The sequence below is a fragment of the Vicugna pacos genome, chromosome 7, assembly GCF_048564905.1.
Source record: "Vicugna pacos chromosome 7, VicPac4, whole genome shotgun sequence".
In the NCBI taxonomy this organism is placed as follows: Eukaryota; Metazoa; Chordata; class Mammalia; order Artiodactyla; family Camelidae; genus Vicugna; species Vicugna pacos.
In genome coordinates this window covers 82,164,190-82,186,100 of record NC_132993.1, presented here as the reverse complement: position 1 = coordinate 82,186,100, position 21,911 = coordinate 82,164,190, and the positions used below count along the sequence as shown (strand labels likewise).

The 21,911-nt window shown below is 45.4% G+C and overlaps 1 protein-coding gene across 3 annotated transcripts in view; it reads left to right on the top strand.

Moving 5' to 3' along the window:
• GLI3 (GLI family zinc finger 3) overlaps window positions 1–21,911 on the top strand; it is a 268,288-nt gene that overhangs the window by 73,643 nt on the left and 172,734 nt on the right. For all 3 annotated transcript variants that reach the window (XM_031679804.2, XM_072965244.1, XM_072965243.1), the window contains exon 3: window positions 15,711–15,953. In XM_031679804.2, the coding sequence (XP_031535664.2) occupies window positions 15,711–15,953 (243 nt within the window). The remainder of the gene's footprint in view (window positions 1–15,710; window positions 15,954–21,911) is intronic.

Here is a 21,911-nt window from a genome sequence, read left to right as displayed (position 1 = left end):
GGGAGGGGATGCTACAATGGGAGAGCTGGACCATTCTTGGAGGTTTTTTGTTTTTTGTTTTTTTTTCCCCTTTCCCTACAAATTATAGAATAGATTAAAGAGACCCAATAGAATTAATAAAATTGTCAAGCACAATAAAATTGTCTGGATTATGTGTTTTGGTCCCTGTTTGCTCCAACTCTTCCTGAGGGTTTTAGCAGTCCTGGACCAGGCGGGGAGAGGAGAAGGGAAGCATTTTTATCTGAATGGCTTGGCAGGAAACAGAATGCTTTCCTGCCAAGAAATATGAAATTTCCACTTGTGTCAGCAAGATGTGAATTAAAGAAGAAAGGAAAGTGCAGAAAGAAACAAGCAAAAACACACAGGTGCCTTCCAACCCAAGGAGCCATGTGTCGGAGCTTCAGAGTAATTGTTAATCCGATGCTCTTGAGTTGAATGTATCCCCAAGGGGTGAGGTGGACCTTGACCGGCCTCTTTGAAAGTCGGAAGTTGGAGGAGGCTCAGCTAAGACTTTCCCAACCCAGATCTTGTCTGAACCTCCTTCAAGATGGTCCCCCACGTCTCTACTCCCCCACCCAACAGCTGAAGGAACTTCCTTTTCTTTCCAGTAGCCTCCTCCTTACGCTGCCTTAACCGTCCAAACTATCCATGGGTTCACTGCCCCAACCCTGTGGCCTGTCTTTTGCTTCTCAAGTGGCTCCATGTCTAGAAAAGTCACAGTCATAAGGGCTGTGAGAGTAGCAGCCATTTGTTTTTACTGGTCTGTTATGCAGGGACACATGCAGACCTTGACACAGATGCGTCCGTAGGAATCCCGGTGTGGCGAACGGCTGACTGGGACCAGCCTGGATTGTTTGTGTTGCGTGAAACCTAAAGCCCCCGGAGGCAGTTTTTCACACAATTGCAGAAAACCTCTCTGGGAATCCTGACTGCATTTGCTTTTGCCTGTGGTTAGGAGATTTTCCCAATTTGGTGGAAACAGAAGCCTGAAAATCTGATGCTTGCAAGTCCCTACCCCATCCCTGTTAAGGAAAGGACATGCCAGTCTGGGTCATCCTGGCCTCGAAAACAGATCAGTAGGGATTGTATCTGGCCCAGCAGAGGACACCTTCCCTCGTATTTAAAAAAGGCACATCGAGTAGCTTAATGTGTGGGAAATGGCCTCTGTCATCTCCAGCTTCAAGGGAGAGAGGGGCACTTTTGACCAATGTGTCCTTGTTTGTTTTGTGATTATTCTTCAAAGGGCAAAACTTAAACAACTCTTACCTTCAGCTGGCTAAGAAGAAGACCGATTTTTAATTATACACATCTCACATTTTATATTTAAAACTCATGATTTATCCCAGTGCTTAGCACACTGAGACAGGACACAGTCTGCAAATGTTTTCTACCTTGGGGTTCATGAGAAAAGCCCAAATCTTCCTTTCCCCACCATAGATATTGTCTGGTTTAGAACCATAGGGAACTGGGGAGAGGGGATAACTTGGTGGTAGAGCACATGCTTAGCATGCACGAGGTCCTGGGTTCAATTCCCAGTCCCTCCATTGGGGGGGCGGTCAGAATCACAAGAAACTGATTTGTGCCAACTTACAGGCTTGTGACGCTGGGGAAGCTCTTTTGTCTAAGCCTGTCCCCTTCATCTGCAGAGTAGGGTGATGTGAGTTCCCAACTCATAGTTAAGGTTTGGAAGCCTCAATACTAGGACTTTGAAAATACTGCTGTCTTATTTTTGCTATGTGTTTCCCAGGTGTGCCTCATCGGTTCACGGATGGGTGTCCTGAGATAGGTAAGTCAGGGACGGCACACTTTTTCTGGAAAGGGCCAACTAGTGAGTATTTCAGAATTTACGTTGGCTGTTTGGTCTCCGTCATACTCAGCGCTGCTCTTGCAGGGCGAAAGCAGCCCCAGACAACGCAAAAATGAGTAAGCCCAGCTGTGTTCCAATAAAACTTTATTCGTGCACACTGAAGTTTGGATTTCATGTACTTTTCATGCGTCATGAAATATCCTTCTTCTTTTGATTTTTTTTTTTCTGGCTATTCAAAAATGTACCATCCATCCTTAGCGGACAGACCATGCAGAAAGAGGCAGTGGGTGTAGGTGGCCAACAATCGTCCTAAGAGAATTTGCTTGATCTTTTTTAGTATTGTTTATGGAGAAACATCAACTAGATTTCTTGGGAAGACTCAAGCGTCTCAAGTCATTGGAGCGAACCAAGTAGAGAAGAAATTGGTATTTTCAGTGTGAATTTCACGCATACTTTGTAAATGTTGATTATGAGCCTGACCCCAAGATACTTTAAAGAAGTGGGTGAAGGAGATGGCCAGGTGTACAATTAGAGGTCATGAACTTGGATCCTCTTTCTGGTTGTGAATCAGGGATGATTCTCTCCCAAGACATCGAGCCTGGTTCTCGGTAAAGGTGTGTACTGGGTTTGTTCCCTTCTTAGAGGTTTCTGAGAGCTTTTTTGCGTTACCCATTTTTCCTTCGGACATCTATCAGAAGTTGGGTGGAGCAGATTGGTGATGTCATATCTTATATAAAGGGAAGCAGTATCCCCAAGAAATTCTGTGGCTTGCCTGAGCTTCAGCCAGTGTCGCAGCAGAGTCAGACCTGGAAACTCAGCCTCCCACCTCCCAACCCAGGGCACTTACATCCCACTACTTTGATCTGCATTATTATCAGATATTGAGCGGGAAGGGGAGAGCTCAGCGGTAGAGCGTGTGCTTAGCATGAGTGAGGTCCTGGGTTCAATCCCCAGTCCCTCCATTAAATAAATACGTATATAAATAAAAATTAGAAGTAATTAAACCTAGTTACTCCCCCCCCCACAAAAAATCCCCAAAGTTAATCCTTTAAAAAATAAAGTAAATAAACAAATGAAAGAACAAACAGATAATGAGGAAATGGTGGTGGTACCCAGCACTCATAAATGCGAGAGTTTATAAAGATTGTTTTCATATACAGTTTCGTTTAACCTCAGAAACCCCTGGCAAGTAAGAGGGGCAAGTTTTATTATCTGCCCGTTAAGTGAGGCAACTGACAAACCGATATATTTTTAGTTTCCCAGGGTCACACACTGAAAAAGTGCTTGAGGCAAGTCTGGACTTAGGTTTTCTAACTCCTTTTATTATACTATGCTGCCTTATTATATATATGATACGGCAGTTGATGTCATTAATACCCAAACATTAAAAAATAAATTGCAAGAGAAAGAACCTCCTGCCTTGGTTCCAGCCCCTGGCAGTGATTTTTAAGGGGAGGTTTGTGGTATGAGACTTTTTTTTTTTTTTTTTTTGCTTTCAAAATGCTGCGTGTACCTCCTGTAAAAGGTTGAACTCAGTGATGTTCTTTTTTGTAAGTGGCCCGTGTCAGTTGATTATTTATTTATTTCAGTTCTTTTTGCTTCAGCTCCGTTGGCTAAACGAAGCACTGCTGTATATTTTTACGGCGTCCCCCCATCATTAAAAGAAATTGGAAAGACCCTTGTTAGTTTCAATATTGCATGGATGGAAATCTATCTGGCACTTTTAGGAACAGTTACAATCCCTAGTAGGGTATTTTTAAGAAGGAGTCTGGTTTGGTTCTTGATTAAAAAAAAAAAGAGAAAACGTTCTTAAATTTGCTATAATTCGATAATCATCTTTCTTGGGGAGAAGTTCTCTGTTTAGTGTGACCCTGATTTTATTGAGTCGGGCAGCATTCCTTCCCAGCCTGTGGGAGGGGAGTCTGCTCGGGTGCTCTGGGGCCACATGAAGAGCCTTTCATTTGTGGGCAAATAACCCACGCCAAGCTGCTTCCAAGCGCAAGTTTCCCCCACCCTTCCTCTCTACAAACCATATGCTTCTTTGACTATTGGACACACGCCTCTTTCCATAAACTACGTACAGCATTAACTGTTGGAGCTGTTGTTAACCTGAACACAAACCAAATACTCGGACTCCTTCTGGCATCCAAGCCCGCAACACATCCCCCTGGGGAGATGGCGGTCAACATTCCTTTGCAGAATAGCTGCTTGGAACTCGGAGATGCTATGGAAAGATAACAGGTCATTTGATTGCAGTCTGAGGTATCCTTTCCTGAGAACTTTTATAGGAAGAGGTAGAATAATTTTAACGATGATGATCATCTTCACATACACAGATTTAAATAAAAAAATGGCCAACAAATCAGTGTTCAGCTCTCAGAGACTTTGTAGGAGACCCTTGGCAGTGGTTACTCATGACTTATAATAGATGAGAAAGTCCTGCGGACCTGGCTGCTCACCTGAAGTCTGGCTGGAAGCAGGATGCTTAAACTTGTTAAGCCTCAGGATAGCTTTAGCTGAACAACCGAGGTGATGAGACCGCATACCTGGTAGCCTGTGAGCAGTCAACAGGATGAATGCCTTTGCGCTTGACTTGTGGTTAGTGTGCAGTGAATCAGAGCAACGATTGTGGTGGTAATGACCACTTCTAATGCACTTTCCCTTTTATATGTTTTCGGGATGTTTTGGGGAAAACTGAGTTACCAAGTTCGGCGAGAAGGAGGTTAGGGCATTTTTGGTCTTTGTTTGGAAGGCGCTTGTATATAAATAGAAAATAATTAAAAAGTCATATAATTTAAAATAACCAAATGTATTGACATCTCCATAAAGCCCAATCTCACTAGAAGGTGTTATTATTATGTGTAAAAGTAGCCTAGCAGGCACTTAACAGTTTTAAGAGATGGAATAAATGGTTTAAAATAAGATTATGGGAGATACATTTGTGGGATAATTTGTCAATTTCTGTGCCCTTCGTTTGGACTTCTCTGAACAATTATTGTAAACGTCATACTTAGAACAGAATTGAAACCAAAAGTACAATAAATCAGCTATTTCTGCACTCTCAAATGGTTGGGAAATATAGAAACATAAAGGAAAAATAATCCATGGAAATATTTTCATGCTATTTTTGTGCTTTTTAAACTTAAACAAAAGTTTTGTATAGAAATAATTATATATTTGTCTTTGTCCCACCTCTCCTTTCTCCAGAAATTTGGATCCTTAAAAAATTTGGAGACATGGTAGTCTAGTGGGTGAGTGAGTGGACTCCGAATTTCACGTCCGACTCTGCCACTTTCTAGCTGTGTTTTCTTGAATAAATATGCCTCCATCTTTGTGTCTGTATAATGGGGTGACAACAGCTCTTACTTCATAGGATGGGCGTGTAATGCCTTAGGACTACTGCTGACCAAGAACTTGGGCTTTGGGGGAAATGAGGTTTTGTGATCTTTCCTGCTTCGCTCATAGACAGTATCTGAGTCATTCCCGGAAAGTGTTTCCCAAAGTGGCAGACGCTTGTGGCTGAGTAACTAACGTGGTGCTCAGGAAAATTCTTCCTTATCTTCATTAATATTCCCTTACATAAAATAGATAAACAGCAAATTTCATACTGTATAGCACAGGGAACCATATTCAACATCTTGTAGTAACCTATAATGAAAAAGAATATGAAAAGGAATATATGTGTGTACATGTATGACTGAAACACGCTGTGCACCAGAAATTGACACAACAAGGTAAACTGACTATATTTCCATTAAAAAAAGTATGCCAAAAAAATCCTTGATTGCTCTATATTTAATGACATAACGTTCCATCATATTAGAAGATAACGGATATTTATTTTGTTAACGAGTTTTCCCTAGTGTAATTAACACAGTGATGAATACTCTTGAGTATAAATTGTCTTTTCTAAGTTTTTGTTCCTTAAGATACATCCTGGAAGTGGGATCATTTGATTCAGCCGATCGTGGAAATGTTTTAAACAGTGTGAGAAAGTGACTGTGCCTCCGTATCCTCCCTAACACTCAGTATTACGGCTTTTACAATTTTATTCTGTAATATTCCTCATTGTTTTGGGTGCAAGCTTTGTAGTAAAGGTGGGTCAATTCCTTTAGGGTAGTACTTAGTTAGCTTCCAGTGAGGCCACATCCAGTCTGCTACCTGTTTTTGGACAGCCCATGAGTAAAACATGGCTCTTTACATGTTTAAATATGACATGTGAAAATTATGTGAAATTCACATTTCAGTGGCCATAAATGGAGTATGAAGACACAGCCATGGTCATTGGTTTATGTCTTGTCTGGTGGCAGAGTTGGGTGGTTGTGAAGTTTGCAGGCCTGTGCTTTAGGGCCTGGCCCAAAATTCAAGTTCAAATTTATTTTATTTTCTTGTCACTAAGTACACAGAGGTCCAGGTAGCCAAATATTTAAAGTGGGAGCTTTGGAGTCTGACTGCCTGGGCTCCAGGCTCTGCCTGCAAACCCACTGTGTGACCTGGGTGAGCGAGCCAGCTGCCCTGAGCTGTAGTTTTTCTCATCTGGCAAAAGAGCCAAAGGACAGTGTCTTTCTGCTCAAGTTACAGTGAAGAGTAAGCAAGATAGGTGAATGGAAGTAAATGTTCGCTGTCACTCCCCGGTACATGGTTAATAGATTTGAATTGTCAGGCTTTTGAAAAAAGAGATTGGTAGGAAGAATGAGCGAGACTGAAATTACTTGTATTTGAGAAAGGTACATCAAGGTGGTCTTTTGTTTGTTTCCTTAATCGCTTTTACTGGGGCTTCTTGAAAATAAAAACACATTCCCTTAGCGTTGGGAAAGTAAGTTCTCCCGAATGTGCCAGAAAAGCTGGAAAAAGGCTAGAAGGAAGGTCTGGCCGGGTCCTGGTTCTAGCCTCATGCAGGGTAGGATGGGTGGTTGGTGTCTGCCCCGCCCAGGTGGTCGGACGAGAGGAGAGCAGTGGGGCACCAAAGCATCCTGTCTTGGCCGTGACTGTGAAACATGGGCTTTGGGGGAAATTAGATTTTGTGACCCTTCCTGCTTTACTCATAGACAGTATCTGAGCTGTTCCTGGAAGGTGTTTCCCAAAGGGGTGGACTTTTGTGGCTGAGCAAGTAGAAATAGGGTTACCTATAGTAAAAGGGTGAAGAATCAAAATGTGGTATTTTCATTTGGGTTTCTAAAATGTGTATTTCACAGACTCACGGATATAGAAAATAAACTTATGGTTCCCAAGAGGCAAAGGGGGTAGGAAGGGATAAAGTTGTAGTTCGAGATTTATAGATACTAATACATATAAAATAGATAAACCAAGCTTTGACTGCACAGCACAGGGAACCGTATTCAATATCTTGTAGTAACTTAGGGTGAAAAAGAATATGAAAAGGAATATATGTACGTGTATGTATGACTGAAACATTATGCTGTACACCGGAAATTGGCAGAACATGGTAAATTGGCTATACTTCAATTACAGAAACAAATAAAATGCACATTTCATAGCTGAGGTCAAAGTGGACAGTGGCTGGAGGGAGCTTCTGCTATGGAAACCTGACCCAGGCAGCACCTGGCCTGGCTCAGAGGCCAAGTCAGCAGAGGTGAGCCCAGGTCACCATCCTGATCTTGCGCCCTTAGGGGCGGATCCTCCAGAGCCTTTCAGGACAATCCTGGGAATCTCTTGATATTTAAATGTACACTCCAGGAGGGTCTGATTTCTGCTGTGGAGTATAAGCATGGTCTTTAAAATTTTATTAAAAATGTAATACCGCCATGTGCTCAGCCTTACTTATTAACCCCGTCTTATAACAACAAAAACCATGCAACATAAACACACCAGATGAAGCCAGTTAAATTTGTGTTCACTCCTGCAATTTGAAAAAATGATGGGAAGGTTAAGAAATGAGACTTTGATGTTAAGGGGGATGGGGGTGGGCGCGAACCTGGGAACTGCAGTTTGGAAGTACTCCCAGAAGTAGAGTTTTTTTTTTTTTTTTTTCTTGCGTGTCTTTAAAGGAAGAGCAGGTTCTGTGTCCTCTTGCTGGACAGGGGCTGGGGTCGGTCTCCAGGGTGATGGGGCTGGTCCCAAGGAAGGATGCAGCCAGCAGCAGCGCCCTGGACACTGGCCTTGTGAACAGGCGTTTCACGGTTTCTGTTAAGACCGTTGGTCGTGGATTTCATTAAGGAATGTTAACTGCTCCGGTCTGTCGGTGCAGAGCCAGGAAGAGAGGCTCTTCATACTTTGCTTATAAAAGGCTCAAACCGAGTTCTCAAAGAGATCTCTAATACCTAAATGTCCCCGAGACTGTTACTCACAGATAGGCATAAATGCGCTATTAAGCAGAAGGGAAAAAATTGGGGCCCTCCTGAGAATTTATTGTACTGCCTTTGATGTCACTAATTAACTCACTCTGTGTAAGCAGCGACTGGCAACTAATAGCAGGCTAATAGAAGAAGCTTCATGACAGTTTAGAATTCTTAATTCCAGAAAGGGTCTTCGCCAGCTCATGGAAAATCGGGAAGATCTGGGCCTTACAGGAGCGCCTACAAGGGGCACTCAGGGTCCTACTTGGTGTTTTGCTGTTGTTTTGCTTTTGTTTTTTGTTTTTCTCTTCCCAGATACAGGCGGGGCTTGCCTAGTGTGCCTTCTGTCTGGAACTTTGAAAGCTGGTCAGTAAGGTTGGATCGGTGCTGGATCAAGTCACAGCGACTCTTAGCTGTCCAGCTTGGCAACCTCCCAGGGGCGGGCAGGGCAGGGGTGTGGACCTCTTGACTGGGGAGGGTTCAGAGAGTGGCACAAGGAAAGAGAATGGAAACCCTCTAGGCCACAGGGCCTGCCTGGTGAGGCCTCAGAGAGGCTGATAGTGCGACTGGCTCCCGATTTTCCAGATGGCAAGGAGCCCTCATTGTGCTATGTTTTCAGAAGGGCATGAGGCTGCCTGTTCCGTGTGCCTGGGAGCTCCGGGCTGCGGGGAGGCTCAGAGCCAGGTCAGGCTTGCCCTTCAGTTTACCTCACTTCTCATCTTGCTCTCTCTTTCTATCCCACGAGCCCCTTTTCAAGTTGGGTGGAGCTCTGTGAGCTGAGTCCTAGGGAGTGAGGCCAGAAAATTGCCTCGGGTTAGGGACTCAGCCTACTCTTTACAGCAAACAGTTTCTGCTGAAGGGCTAGCGGCATGTTGATCGGTCTGGACTGCGTTTTGTTCTTTGGCAGAAAGAACTCTAGAAATGTTAACGCAGTCATGGCACTAGTACTCCCCTGATGGGAGACGTTTTCTACTTTCTCTCCTTGCCCCGTGGGCTCTCCTGGTGGATGAAAGTAGGAAGAGAGAGCTGCCTGTTCATCCTTGAGCCCGTGATCTCGGAGGGAGGGTCGCCACTTGAATTTCTCCAAAGCTTCACATCCCCCTCCCCCTGACCCGACCCAGCCCTCTCGTGTGGCCAGCCCCGCAGTGCGGGTTTGAAGGTCGCAGACAAAGCGGAGAGCGCTCCCGGGATCCATCTGGGCCACTCCTTCTGTCATCAGTCATTGTCAATGGGAGATGCATGTGTAGCCGCTCCCGGGCGATGTCTGACCCCAAGGGCATTGGAAATGCTCTTCGAGGAGGAGGCATTGTTTGCGCCTCCCTCTGGAAGCCAGGCTCTAGGGAGCAGCCTCTGGCTTAGACATAACTGCCCTTAGGTTGGAGAGAGGCAAGATTCTGCTTCTAAAAACTACAGGAAGTTTATTCTGCCCCCCCCCCGCCCCCCGGCATAATCCTACAAGGCTTATGAATAAACTTCAGCCTCTTCTCTTTTCCTCTGTGAGCTCTCTTTGGTCAAAGTCTTAGGGAGAATTCTGAAACAGGGAGGTGAGGACTTGGGTTCCACTGGTTTTTATTCGAAGAACATCAGAATGTAAATAGCCACAGAAATAAAAAGCGGACAAGATGTAACCAGTGCATAATAGGGGGAAAAAATGGAAATAATGCTCTTTCCAAACACAGCCAGGCAATTTCCGGGGACTGGGGGTGGGGGAATGAAGAAAACGATGCTGTTTCTTGCTCAGAGCAGGAAGGTAGGGCCCAGGCTCGTGGAAGCACACTCAAGACTGCAGTAACTTACAGAAGCCGTTGGCTGAGCCTCAGCGTGTGTGTGTGTGTGTGAGCGTGTGTGTGTGCGCGTGCGCGCGGAGCCTGTGGGGTTAGGATGCTCCATGGTACGGAGACCCTGAGGTTCGATGTCTCACCCTGGATTTGTCATCGGGGCCCCCTGGGTGTATCCCAGGGGTGGATTTCTGTTGACAAAAACTTACTGGGAGAGTATCAGGGATTTGAAAGTGTCTGAGCACAAAAATGTAATTACTTTTTTGTTTCCGTTTTATTGATGGTAGCGGGGATGGAGGCTGGGAGTACATTCAAACTCCAGTATCATTCCTCAAACCTGCTCAGGGCCAGACTCCTAGTCCTGTTCACAGGACCATGTGGCTTCAGTTGAGGCGTGACTGGATTTCCCCTTACATCTCTTACTTGCCAGCCAGGGACGTGGCTGCCTGTTTCTTGATCAGGAAACTGGACCTAACACCTTGGCTGGCGGCAGCTTTGGGCTCTGGTGAGGATCAAGGGAGATGAGAGAAATGCTAAAACGGACTATGGCAGAAAAGGATTATTTCTTTTCTTCAGGAAGGGGGCGATGTTTGCTGGCGAGGGGTCAGGAAGAGCCCTTTGCTTGCTGACTGAGCCTAAGACCTGTGTTTTAATCCGTTCGAGGACAACTTTATTACACCCTTCAGGATGGAAGTGATGAGGTTTCGCAAACTCAGACCTTAGGAAACATGGAAATATTATTTTCTGGTTTGAATCCCGTTCGACTCGAAATCTGAGTACCCAGTCCTTCCCCCCACCAACCCCCTGCCACATTTTGTGGCCTCCCCCTCCATCTGCCCCTCCTTGGGGCTCGCCGAAACCTGAGTGCCACTTTTCTGGGAAAGCCTGATATTCTGACTTCAGTTTTGTAATTTAATGATGGAGAGTTTCCTTAGTAAACCAAATTTAGAGTCCTAGAATGCTTATCTTATATCCAGACCTTGAACATAAAAGGCATTTTATACCCGCAATTGTTCATTTAATGAGCAATTGCAGAGTGCAGGCCGGTTAAGGGATTGAGCTATATGCGCTATTATTGCAAGAAGTATTCCGAAATACCAGAAATAGGACGTAAGCTCTGATCAGGGAGACTGCGAGCACAATTACCTTCTTTTCAAATCCTTCTGTGACACTGCGGGAGGAAAAAGGACTTTGAAACTTGAAAGGAAAGAGCTTGCTTTCAACCTCAAAAGCTAGGAGGAAAGGGCTCTGAAATTTGCTCAGAATTCCCAATTCACCATTAGCCTGTTTCTTCCTTTAGCCTCAAGGCATTCTCCGCTTTTTGAAAAGATGTTAAGAAATTCAGTCACAATAGAGAGCCTAGTTCTGAACATGTTTCACTCGGTCCATTGAGGTCTGGGCTCCAGCCTTTGTGTGGGGTGAATTGAGCTGAGCAGCTAGCTGGTTGGAGAGAGGTGAATGAGTAGTCGCTGTGCAGTCGCAAATTCTGGCAAAGAAAGAAGCTTCTCCCCTCTTCCTTTATTTTACAATATGCATTCCTGGACAACCCCGCTAGTGGCAAGACGTGGCGTCCAGCCTGTTCTTAAGTCAATACCGGGCACTTGGTTTATTGCAACTCTTGTTAAGTTTGTCTTGTAATTGAAGCTGCTGTTGACCTTGCTTGGGGACCATTTGTAAAACCGTTTATTTAGCATAAACTGAAATAATAAACCCTCCTTCTCTCGGGCTGATTGTGATAGGGTGACATTAGTTTGATTTAATGATTAGCTGCCTGACCCTTCTGCTGGAGAGAGCGGCTTGAATAGAGAGAGTTCACTGGGAAGCACTCAGAGAGAATACTAATGAGCTTGTTAAATTTAGCATGGCTCCAACCACTTTTAATTCCTCTAATGGGAGCAGCCCTGCCTGGGAGAGGGAGAGGGCGAGGGTGCAGGGAGGCAGGGAGACACGGAGAATGTTCCGAGAGGGTCTGCACCGCCAGAGAAAGCCCACCAAGAGAAGTTTGCAGGAAGTAGCTAGCCAGAGCCTGGGACCGAGTTGTAAGTACCGCCTGTTCTCTTAACGCGCTCCGTGTCCTCTGCGTCCTGGGGGAAGGCAGGAGTGATGGTGTTAAATCGGGATTTCAGGGATAGGCATAAAAATCCACGTTCATTTCAAAAAGGTGAGCACGTGTGCAGTGGGCTCCTCGCCCGCTCAGGGTGACAGGAGGTGCTCCCAGCGAGTGATGCGGTGCAGGGTTTTACTTCTCTGCCTGGAAGAATCGCCTGAAACTTTGATCTCCAGCCCGAGGTAAAAGAGCGCTTGTTTCCTGGGCTGTGTGAAGAGACCGTGTAGCGGTTTGTGAGCAAATAAACGCACAAGAGTGTGTGTTCGAGTCCCGCTGCACGCAACACAGTTAACTTCCTTTAAACTTGCCCTGTCAACGGTCTAAGCTGTGTTGGTGACGAAGCCACTTGAGAGTTTTTAGAGTTTATGGCACCAAGAGTATCCGAGGCGATGTGGGTTGCCTCTGGATGAGTTTGGAAAGTCTGCGGCAGTTTCTAAAGCTGGATGCTGGTGGGCAGGAATTCCTTAACTTTCACCGGAGCACAGATAACACAGAAGGAAGGGGCTACCGAGTGGGTTCTGGATGACGGTGTTTAAAATAATTTTCTCCTGAAGCCGTTTAGTGAATTGCACGTTTGGGTGTGACACCCCCCACCCCCACCCCCCGCCCCGGAGCTTGGCTATTTGATGGAGAGAGGCATGAACAGTCCCCTTGTGTCTGTCTGGCTGTTCAAGTCCATTGGCAGATGCTTCTGGAGGACTGGGCTGTTTGCTTACATTTCTGCAGCCGACTTCTGCCTGTTGCCATGGTGGACAGTATGTTTCTGTCAATAATTTGGCCTGGCGTAGCCTGTCTGCACTGACTCTCAAACTTTATTGAACAGCTCGGCTCAACTGAACAAGATTAGACAGCTCTCGCCTTTTGGCTTTGCTGAAGTGCTTGCTAAATTTATAAGAGCAGGCAGGAATATTGCTTGGAAAGTTTCCCTTTCACTGTGGAGAGCCGGCTTTCAAGCCTCAGAGCTGTTTGTATCCTGGAGCGTGGGGACTGTCAAGTTTTCCTCTGAATGCCCCTCAGAAGCAAATCGGTACACGAGGTAAACTTTATGAAACAATGATCCACTGCGATTTTATGGAGAGGGGAGGGTAGGTGAAAATGTGGGAGCATCGACTCTTGTGAAAAATGAGTCTGATGAAAGTTTCCACATTAAAAAAAAAAAATCTGGCCTGCATTTGACTTTACTAAGGGAATGAGTTAATTTTTTCGGTATTGAATATTTGAACTCCGCTCATTTCTTATTATGACCTTAATCTGCACACACGTTGCATCACCTCTCAGGAAGAAAGTGATTTTTAGCTAAGAAGACACCCCAGTTTCCACTCATCCCCTCCTCTCCCCCGCCCACAACTTCCTTCTCCCAGGAGATTGGGGCGGGGGAAGTGGGGGGACTCTAGGCAGACCATGCCAATTATTCAATTATTCGTGAAGCTGGATTCAAATGCTCCTTGTAAAGGCATAGTTTCTAAGAAACTCGCTCTATTATGGGATGCAGTTTTTTAAGAGAAGAAAAGTTAATTTCTTCTAGGAAGATTAAGTCAAGGGAATCCTGTTTGAAACCTGAAACAGATTAGTTGAGCTTGGTTATTCATCTTTCGCAGAGAATGCTAATTACGTAAGTTGGTAAGTAGGGGCTTTCTGGCTTTCCACGTGAGGGTCCATTCTACAGAATTTGCACCTCAGTGCTGCAAGTTGACTTGAGGTTGCAACTGGAAATGAAGGTTTTATGGAGGCGCAAATTAGTGGAAAATATGACTTTGGCCATTTGCACGTTATAGGAATTTTCATAAAACCAACTAAGAGTTTTAGTGTTTTTGACACCCTTCTGCTTTTACCTAACTGCAAACCCTTTTACCATAGCCTGCCACTTACTGCTCGTGAAATATGAGTATGGTGCCTAAAAGTATTAGTCAGAAGGGAAAATTAAAATGTAGAGGTTTTTGTTTGTTTTTAAATTAACCAAAGCATGATATGAATTGCTCTTGCAAAGACCAGTGTCTGAAAATGTGGGATTACATCCTTTCCGTTTTTCAGTAGTTACTTGATAGATTAAACTCATTATATAGCCCATTGTTACAAGGTTTAGGGGTGAGGATCTGCACAAAACAACGCTAAAATAATATTTCACATAGTGTTTCACAGTTACCCAGCAGTAGTCAGCAAAATCACTGCTAAGACCAGAACATACCTCATTATCTGCTCTGTTTTGGAAGTCATTTGCTGGGCTAAGAAAAAATACATGGCTTCTTTCTTCAAGTCTCAGACATAGGCAGAAAGACGAGAGTTGCTGCTGGCTTTAGGTGATTTCGATTATTCGTCATCACAAAACAGTAGTTGTTACTTTAGTTTGTGTTTTCCCACTCGTCTGTGTTTATAGCTGTACTTGCTTCTGACTTGGTAAAAAAGACTTATGAAACTGCTAAAAAGCATCCCTTTTCTGTTTTCTGGGGGGACTCTCAGCCAGACATACCTGCTTTTGGGGATACTCTGAAGCTAAGTTTGTATTTTGGGATGAGTTGAGTTCAAAATCTGTTCATCTAAATAGTACAAGAATATTGTTATTTATATCCAAATATAGTGGGTTTTTTGTTTGTTTGCTTTTAGGATCAGGAACGAGAAACAGCTTTCAAATTAGATGTCTAAGCAGGGTCCCCAAAGCTCTGTTTCCATCAGAACTTACCTGCCAGAGCACAGTCTGTGGATGAAACACAGAGCTGGTGTGGGCACCACTTAAAGCGTGTGTGCACATGATTCCAGCAGACGAATTGGTCCACTTGTTGTGGGTTCAGATCACCAGTTTGGCTTGATTTTATGCATCGGTTCTTTGATCTGCAGTTCTAGAAAGGTCATCCGGTCACGTTTGCCAAGAACCCTAGCGGATGGATGGAAAGTTTTTACTGATGAAAGGGAACAGAAGTATTAGGGAGCTGGGATGTCAGATATATGTGGAATTTCATCAAGCCATTTCTTACACGTCTGAAGTGATGTCTGGAGCCCACCAGAGCGTGTACATCGATCAGCTATACTGACACTGTCCTCAGCCCGACTCTCACCCCGTTTTCCTCTTAGCTCTCAGCTCTGTGCTGTGGGCTGAAGCAGGAAATGACCTTCAAGGGGCGCTGTGGGTTTCCATGCTTGGCACCTTTATCCCTTGTAACCAATGGGTTTTCTGTCCCGTCTCTGGCTTTGTTAAATCTCTCAGTGGGTTACAAATCTGTCTTTCAAGGAAACAAAACCACAAAACCTTTGGGATCACTTTCCAGCAGGCCCTCCTTGGAGGACAGAGGCCCCTCGCCTCCTGGACCACCCGGAGGCCTGGCTTCCCCAGACCAGGGCACACTGGACTCCTGCAGCCTTAGGCTGGCCAAACTTCTAGCTCCATGTGGGACCCGCGGGGATACTGGCAAATCCCTGATGGAGAGCTGCACTGGCAAATTCAGCTGGGAGCTGGTGATGAGAATTTGCTGACCCCTGCATCTCAATTTCATAGGCTCATTTCCCGCTCTCCCACTTCTTCCTTCCATTTGTATTTTGGAGCCTCATTCATAAGCAGTTTGGGCTTGAGAATATCCCATCAAGATGTAGCTTTCAAAGTTGCCAAGAATGAGAAATCCGCTTCTTTTTGGGGTGGTGGGGAGGGATGGAGAGGGAGCCCTAACATGACCCTCCTGTTTGAATTGCTCCTGAAAGTGTTCTCAGAGTTTCCGTCTCCCTTCTTTCTTCAGAGGATGAAAGTCCTGGACAGACCTATCACAGAGAGAGAAGAAACGCGGTCACTATGCAGCCACAGAGTGTCCAGGGACTCGGCAAGATCAGCGAGGAGCCTTCCACCTCCAGTGATGAGAGGGCCTCTCTGATCAAGAAGGAGACCCATGGGTCCCTGCCACACCTGGCCGAGCCCTCCGTCCCCTACCGCGGGGCCGTGTTCGCCATGGACCCCAGGAACGGCTACATGGAGCCTCACTACCGTAAGTGGTCCCTGCCCCTAGACGCTTGGTCCAGGGGCCACGGCAGGCTGCGTGTGTGTGCGCGTGTGTGCGCACATGCGTGCTTTATGAGTGATTTGACTTGTTATAAATTTATGCAAAATTCAATTTACTGTCCACTTTTCTATTTCTCCCACGTCCTGTCCTTTCTTCTTTATCGGGACTGACATCTCCTTCCATCCCTAAGCAATTCTGGTCTCAGTGGGGCGGCCCGCGGGAAGGCGTCCATCTGTGGCGAATCCACATGGGCCTTTCCTAAAAAGTAGAACCATATTTGCTCCACCCAGGTAGACGCTGCTGGAGGAAGACTGGTGGATGGGGGGAGTTACTAAAGTGAGCTGCACAAGCAGGCAGCCAGTCTTTTTTTTTTCAAACTGAAGTCTAGTCAGTTACAATGTGTCAATTTCTGGTGTACAGCATAATTCAGTGGCCCTATTTTTAATGATTAAAAAAAATTTTTTGCTTAATGGTTGGCGGGGAACAAACCTCTTTGAACAAACCGGGGCTCAGTTCCTCAGTGGGGAAGGTTTTTCTACGTGTTCTGCTTTCTGCTCTAATCAGCATACCGGAAGCTTTTCCAGCATTCATAAAGTCTAAGAAATTAACTAGGACTCCCAACACACATAGACAGTGGTTTTCTCCAAAGGCGGGATGGAAAGAAAAAAATATACATATAAGGGTTGAGTTGATTTTCTGGCCTGTTTCGAGTTAAAATAAAATATAATTTGGTTGTGAAGTAATGAAGTTCATATTGAGGTGCCAAAGCATACAGCTCTTGATTACAGATTTATCACCTTGCCAGGATACAGACCTTCCATTTAACCTTCCCGGCTCCAATTCCAGATGATCCATTGAGCTCCAGAGACGGGGACTGTTTTTTGTTTCCCCTTTTTCCACAGCCTTCAGAAATTTTTAGTGTTTTAAGGCGAAAGGTCATTAGCCAGATGACTGATTAGTGAGGACAGCTGATTAGTGCATGGTTTTTTTTTTCTTTTTTTTTGCTCAAGAAAGTGCCCAGGATAAAAGCTAATTTCAGCCCTTCATTAGTTGGCTGGAAGCAGAGGGGAATGTCCCCTCATCAGGGTGCAGATCAAAGAGCCTCACACAACCTTAAGTCTCAGCAACGTTCCCCCCTCCACCGTCCACCCCAACCAGATTATATTGTTGGTTAAGGTGGAAGATATTTTTTTTAAGTGGAGGGAGAATTTTTAAAAAGCGGTCAGAAGCATGGAGGCAAAGGTTTTATGGATTCTTGTTAGTTTTTAGTTTTTTTTTTTTTAAAGGCTACAGGTTCTCCGCTTAAAAAGTGCTTCTCAGCCCTATTGCTACGCTGATTATTTTTTCTAGATCCAGCAGTTAGGAGCAGGGGTGTGTGTTCCTTTCCTTCCCTCATTAGAGGTTCATTTTGTTTTATTTTCTTTTTCCTTTATTTTAGGAATGAAAGTTACAAATTGTGTTGTAGGGTTTTCTCTGAGCACATTCCTAAGTTTCCTACATTGTGTTTTTGTTTCTGGGTGTTGATTCGATGTTATCCATGCAGAAAATAGGAGGAAATCCACATCCTCTCTACCTATATTAATATTCCCTGAGATACGCTTACTTTTGCAAAAGGATAAAGTCTAGATTATTAGCCACATGTTCCCTGCCTAGTTTTGCCCTTTATTTGTGAGCACCAACTTTCCCCATCTATAGGTATGTTTTGTTTCCTATTCCAGATGCCCGCTAATTAGTGAGGTATTTAATTGGTCAGGACAGCTGAGGAGGACTTCTGTTCTGGCCGACGGAAGTAGACAGATGACCGTTAACTTTCTCTCTGAGCCGTTGCAGCTTGCTCTTGGTCCGTTTGTTCCAACGGTTTGCCCGTTGAATCCTCTCCCTGCCCTTTGGGGGGCTGGGTTCTCTGCACACCTGGGGCCCTCATCCCCTCTTGGTGGTCCTTGTGTGTGATTCGCCCATCCCCGCCCCCGGGGCCTCCAGTGGAGGGTGAACTAGCTCAGGGCACAGGACAGCTCTTGGTGGCGCTTGGAACCTTTCCTTGTCACTCTGTTTAGAGGACGTTGCACCCATAGGTTGGTTATCCTTAGCTTTTCCCATCGTATTGTTTGAATCACTATAAAATCCCCCGATAATTTACAAGCTAGGTAAGTTGTCTCTAACCAGATGGCAAATGCTGTTTTGACCCAACCATCCCAGCGCCCCGCCTCAGTTGGTCGTGAATAGGTGTTGCCGTGACATACATCATAGCGACAGGGGGTCCTAGGGGTGACACAGATGGGCTCAGCAATCAGGGCACTCAGGGGCCAGCCTTGCCACTTCATGGCTGTGTGACCGACACCAAGTGGTCTTGTGCTCTAAGATCCCTGTACGAATCGCTTCCTAACTGTTGAATGGGGGTGATGTAGGACTCGCTGCCCCGTGGCATCCTTGTGACAGTTCAGGGAGCTGAGGCCAGTGAAGTTTCAGTACCATCTCTGGCTCGTGGTGGATGCCTCGCAGTCATTACGGGCACTGTCCTCCTCTGCCTCGTCTCCCTTCTCCTGTTCCTCCTTCCTCCTCTTCCCCCCAGCATCCTCACCACCACCGTCTGTGTGGGATGAGTTCACTCTCCAAACCCAGGTCTTTTCATTACTGTTGCAGTTGCTTTTGGTTCAGTGTAGACCGGCTTTTCACTACCAGACCTGCTCTCCTGCCTCCCCGAGGTCAGTATCTTATATAAATAAACACAGCTTACAGATGGAGCGGACTGTGAACCTTAGGAAAAGGATATGCGATTAGAACCAGTTACTGTGGTCTTCTGGACACAGTCCTCTCTCGCTGAACCTTAGTGGGCTGGCTGTAATTTTTTTCTGTTTGGGGAGTAAAGAGCTGTTAAAGCTTTCACACGCATTTGAGAAGTTTTAACGTTTTTAGATCCCTCACAGAAAGGGTTTTATGTAACAAATAAAAACTTAATACATGTGGAAAAGTAAAAGGTATGGCATGTATTTAGATTAAATAATTTAAGTATGTCCTAAATTAAGCCTCAAGAAGTCAGTAGAGTATGACTTTACTTTTTCAAGAACCCTGTTGGATTATTTCATCTTCTACTCATGTAACGAGTTTTTTTTGTTTGTTTTAGGTACTTTGTAATAATATCTAGCTACCTAATGTGGATTGAATTATCCGGGTAAATGACCAGTGTGAAGCTGACAGTGACACATCTTCCAAGCGTTTTTTTTTTTTTAATGGATGAGGAAAGTACCGTCTTTTTAAAAAGCGATGTCAAAGTTTGACCACGTTTCCTTATGTTGTCTCAGCCGGCGGCCTTGTCAAGTTCACTGCAGACCTTCAGTAGCTCAAGGTTAAGAAACGTCTCTTTAGGCTGTTCCCTTTTCCTTGGAGTCGTCCGCCAGCCCCACCAGACTGTTGGAGAGGAGAGGCTCTCCTAGTCCAGCGTAGCTGGGTATGTGAACGCTCACAGCCATTCCTGCGTTTCTCTGTGGTTGGAAAATGCAGACTTTCCAAGATGCCTAATTTGTGCTTCTATATATACTAGCTTTGTATTTCTAACGTGTGGGCAGGCTTCCTGTAAGACCGGAAAAGGGAAAATCGCTTTTCCCCTCAGAAGGACATCTGTAAAGTTTTTGTTGCACAAGACTTCATTCTGCTTGGGGATGCGATGTTGCATCTTCACAAATTGCACTTAGGCGGGATTCAAAGTATTTGAGGTTTGTGGGTTTGACTTTAAAAAAGAAAAGAGAAGAAACAAGAAAACCCAAGGATAGTGGGCACTTCAAACATGTGCAACATGTGTTTGGAATCAAATCATCACAGGGGGCGGAGGGGGAGTTCTCTCGTGTAGGGAAGCTGTGGACAGGCTGTATATCACGGCAGGAAAGTAGATGTTCCAGTTGCCTGGCTCAGACGTGCGGTCGTGCTGACAGACCCGCTTTATAATTGGGGAGAGAATGGGAGGGGCCGGATTTCAGGAACCTGACCTGCTTGTACCAGAGTCAGGATGAGGACCCCCATCTCCTGCGCACAGATTTCTCAGCCCTCGTGTTCTGCTCCTGTTCCATCTGTAGCCAGCTCTTTCAAACCACCGTCACCCCCTGCTTTCAACTCCCCACCATGCATTTATGCTTTTATAAATGTGCAAGGCAGGTGATAGAGTAGTTAAAGCATTCCTGTACCCTGGCTGACACTTAACTTTTATTCTCTTCCCTGTTCCCGAAAACACGTGTTCCGTGGTCTTCCGTCTCCCTGTGTGGAGTCCAGTTTTCTCACTGGCCCTGCAGGGGTCTTTTGGTGGGGGGCATTTCTTGGATTCACCATGTCGTGTCATGGGTAGATCCCCTGCTGGTTTTATTAAAGGGGGAGGACGGTTTAGAAAGATGCCCCCTTTTCTAAAATTTCAGGTCTCTTTTACAGTTTTATAGTTGTGGGAAGATAACTACTTTTCTTCTGCCCTCCTGGAAAGTCTGATTCACTCCTCCTTGCAAATGCTTTGATTGAAAACACACTGCCAGTTTTCTTCCTTATGTTTCCCAGCTTAGATGACAGAGCTATTAGTTGCTAATTAGCAAAACCTGAGGAATTAGCTGAAAGAAAAGAAACTGAATTTTTAATTGGCTGGCATTTATCTTCTGTGGAAGGCTGATGTGCTGAGCCCACTTGCATTCTTGTGTGCTAGGGGAAAAAAAAAGGCACAGAGGATATTTTTTTTTCTACCTGTCTGTCTTCCTCTTAGGTGACTTTCCACACCCTTTAGAAATACGTCTTCTCAGGGAGTGGAAGAGAGGGGGGTGTGTTTCACATATTTAGTAGGTACACCTGCTCACGTTTCTTATCCTGTTGGAGCGTCATCTGGACACTGTGAACGACAGAGATGCCTACAAGGCACAAGTGAACAGTTGGGTGTTGACCAAACTGCAAAGGCAGTGACAGTTCCCTGAGCACACAGTTCCGTTCTCATCCAGGCTGCCTTCTGTCTTGGGAGAACAGTTGATGGACCAGTCAGGAGTGTTATGTTTTTTTCCGCCTCCTCCCCTTGAAAACTGGATGGTTTAACCAGAAAGACTGATGCCGGATTGCACTCTGGGGGCTTTGCGAGGTGTCTGGCTTCCTGGGCTGGTAGTCTTGAATAGTAGGGGGAACTGGGGATGCAGGAAAGTCTAGGAAGCTTTGCAGAACTGTTATTCATGAGCTGAAGAATAGCTCCCTGCTTATTCTTGTCTTTCTTTTGGAAATTCCATGTAGCGGTCTTTCAACAATCTGGAGGTAATGTCTTAAGACTGGAAACAGCAAATGGGGAGGGTATAGCTCAGTGGGAGAGTGCATGCCTAGCATACGTGAGGTCCTGGGTTCAATTCCTAGTGCATCCATTAAAAAAATACATAAATATACCTAGTTACCTCCCCACCCCGTGAAATAAAAAAAAAAAAAAGACTGGAAACAGCCCACTCCCAGAAATTTTTCACAGAGCTACACTGCAAGGCAGCTCTGCAGAGAGCAATGGGAATTTCAGGATAACTTTTAAAGCTCCAGATTTGACTCTTCCCAATGAATCTTGACCGCTCTCCTGGCTGATGTGACTGGGATTCTAAGATAGGGCTTGGGAGATAGCGAGTGAAACTGGGAACCAATGGGGAGAGAAGCACTGGGGCGTTTGGAAAAATGAGTTATTGCTTTCATCCCATTGAACTGGGAGGATTGATTGATTTATTAGGGGGGATCAGGAGGAAGCTTGAAGGCCACCCAGGAGAGGAATGAAAGGAAAGGCAAAGGGAGACCATGTCCTAGAGAAAGTCAGTTGGTCTATTGCTGCCCTGCCTTCCTCTGCTGCCCAGACAGCGCCCCCTGCAGGCGAGTCTGGCTCCCGCTGGCTCCGGCTCCGGCCGCCCTGCTCACACAGCCGCCCCCCCGAGAATAGTTCTTTGCTTTCCTTTCATCTACAAGTCC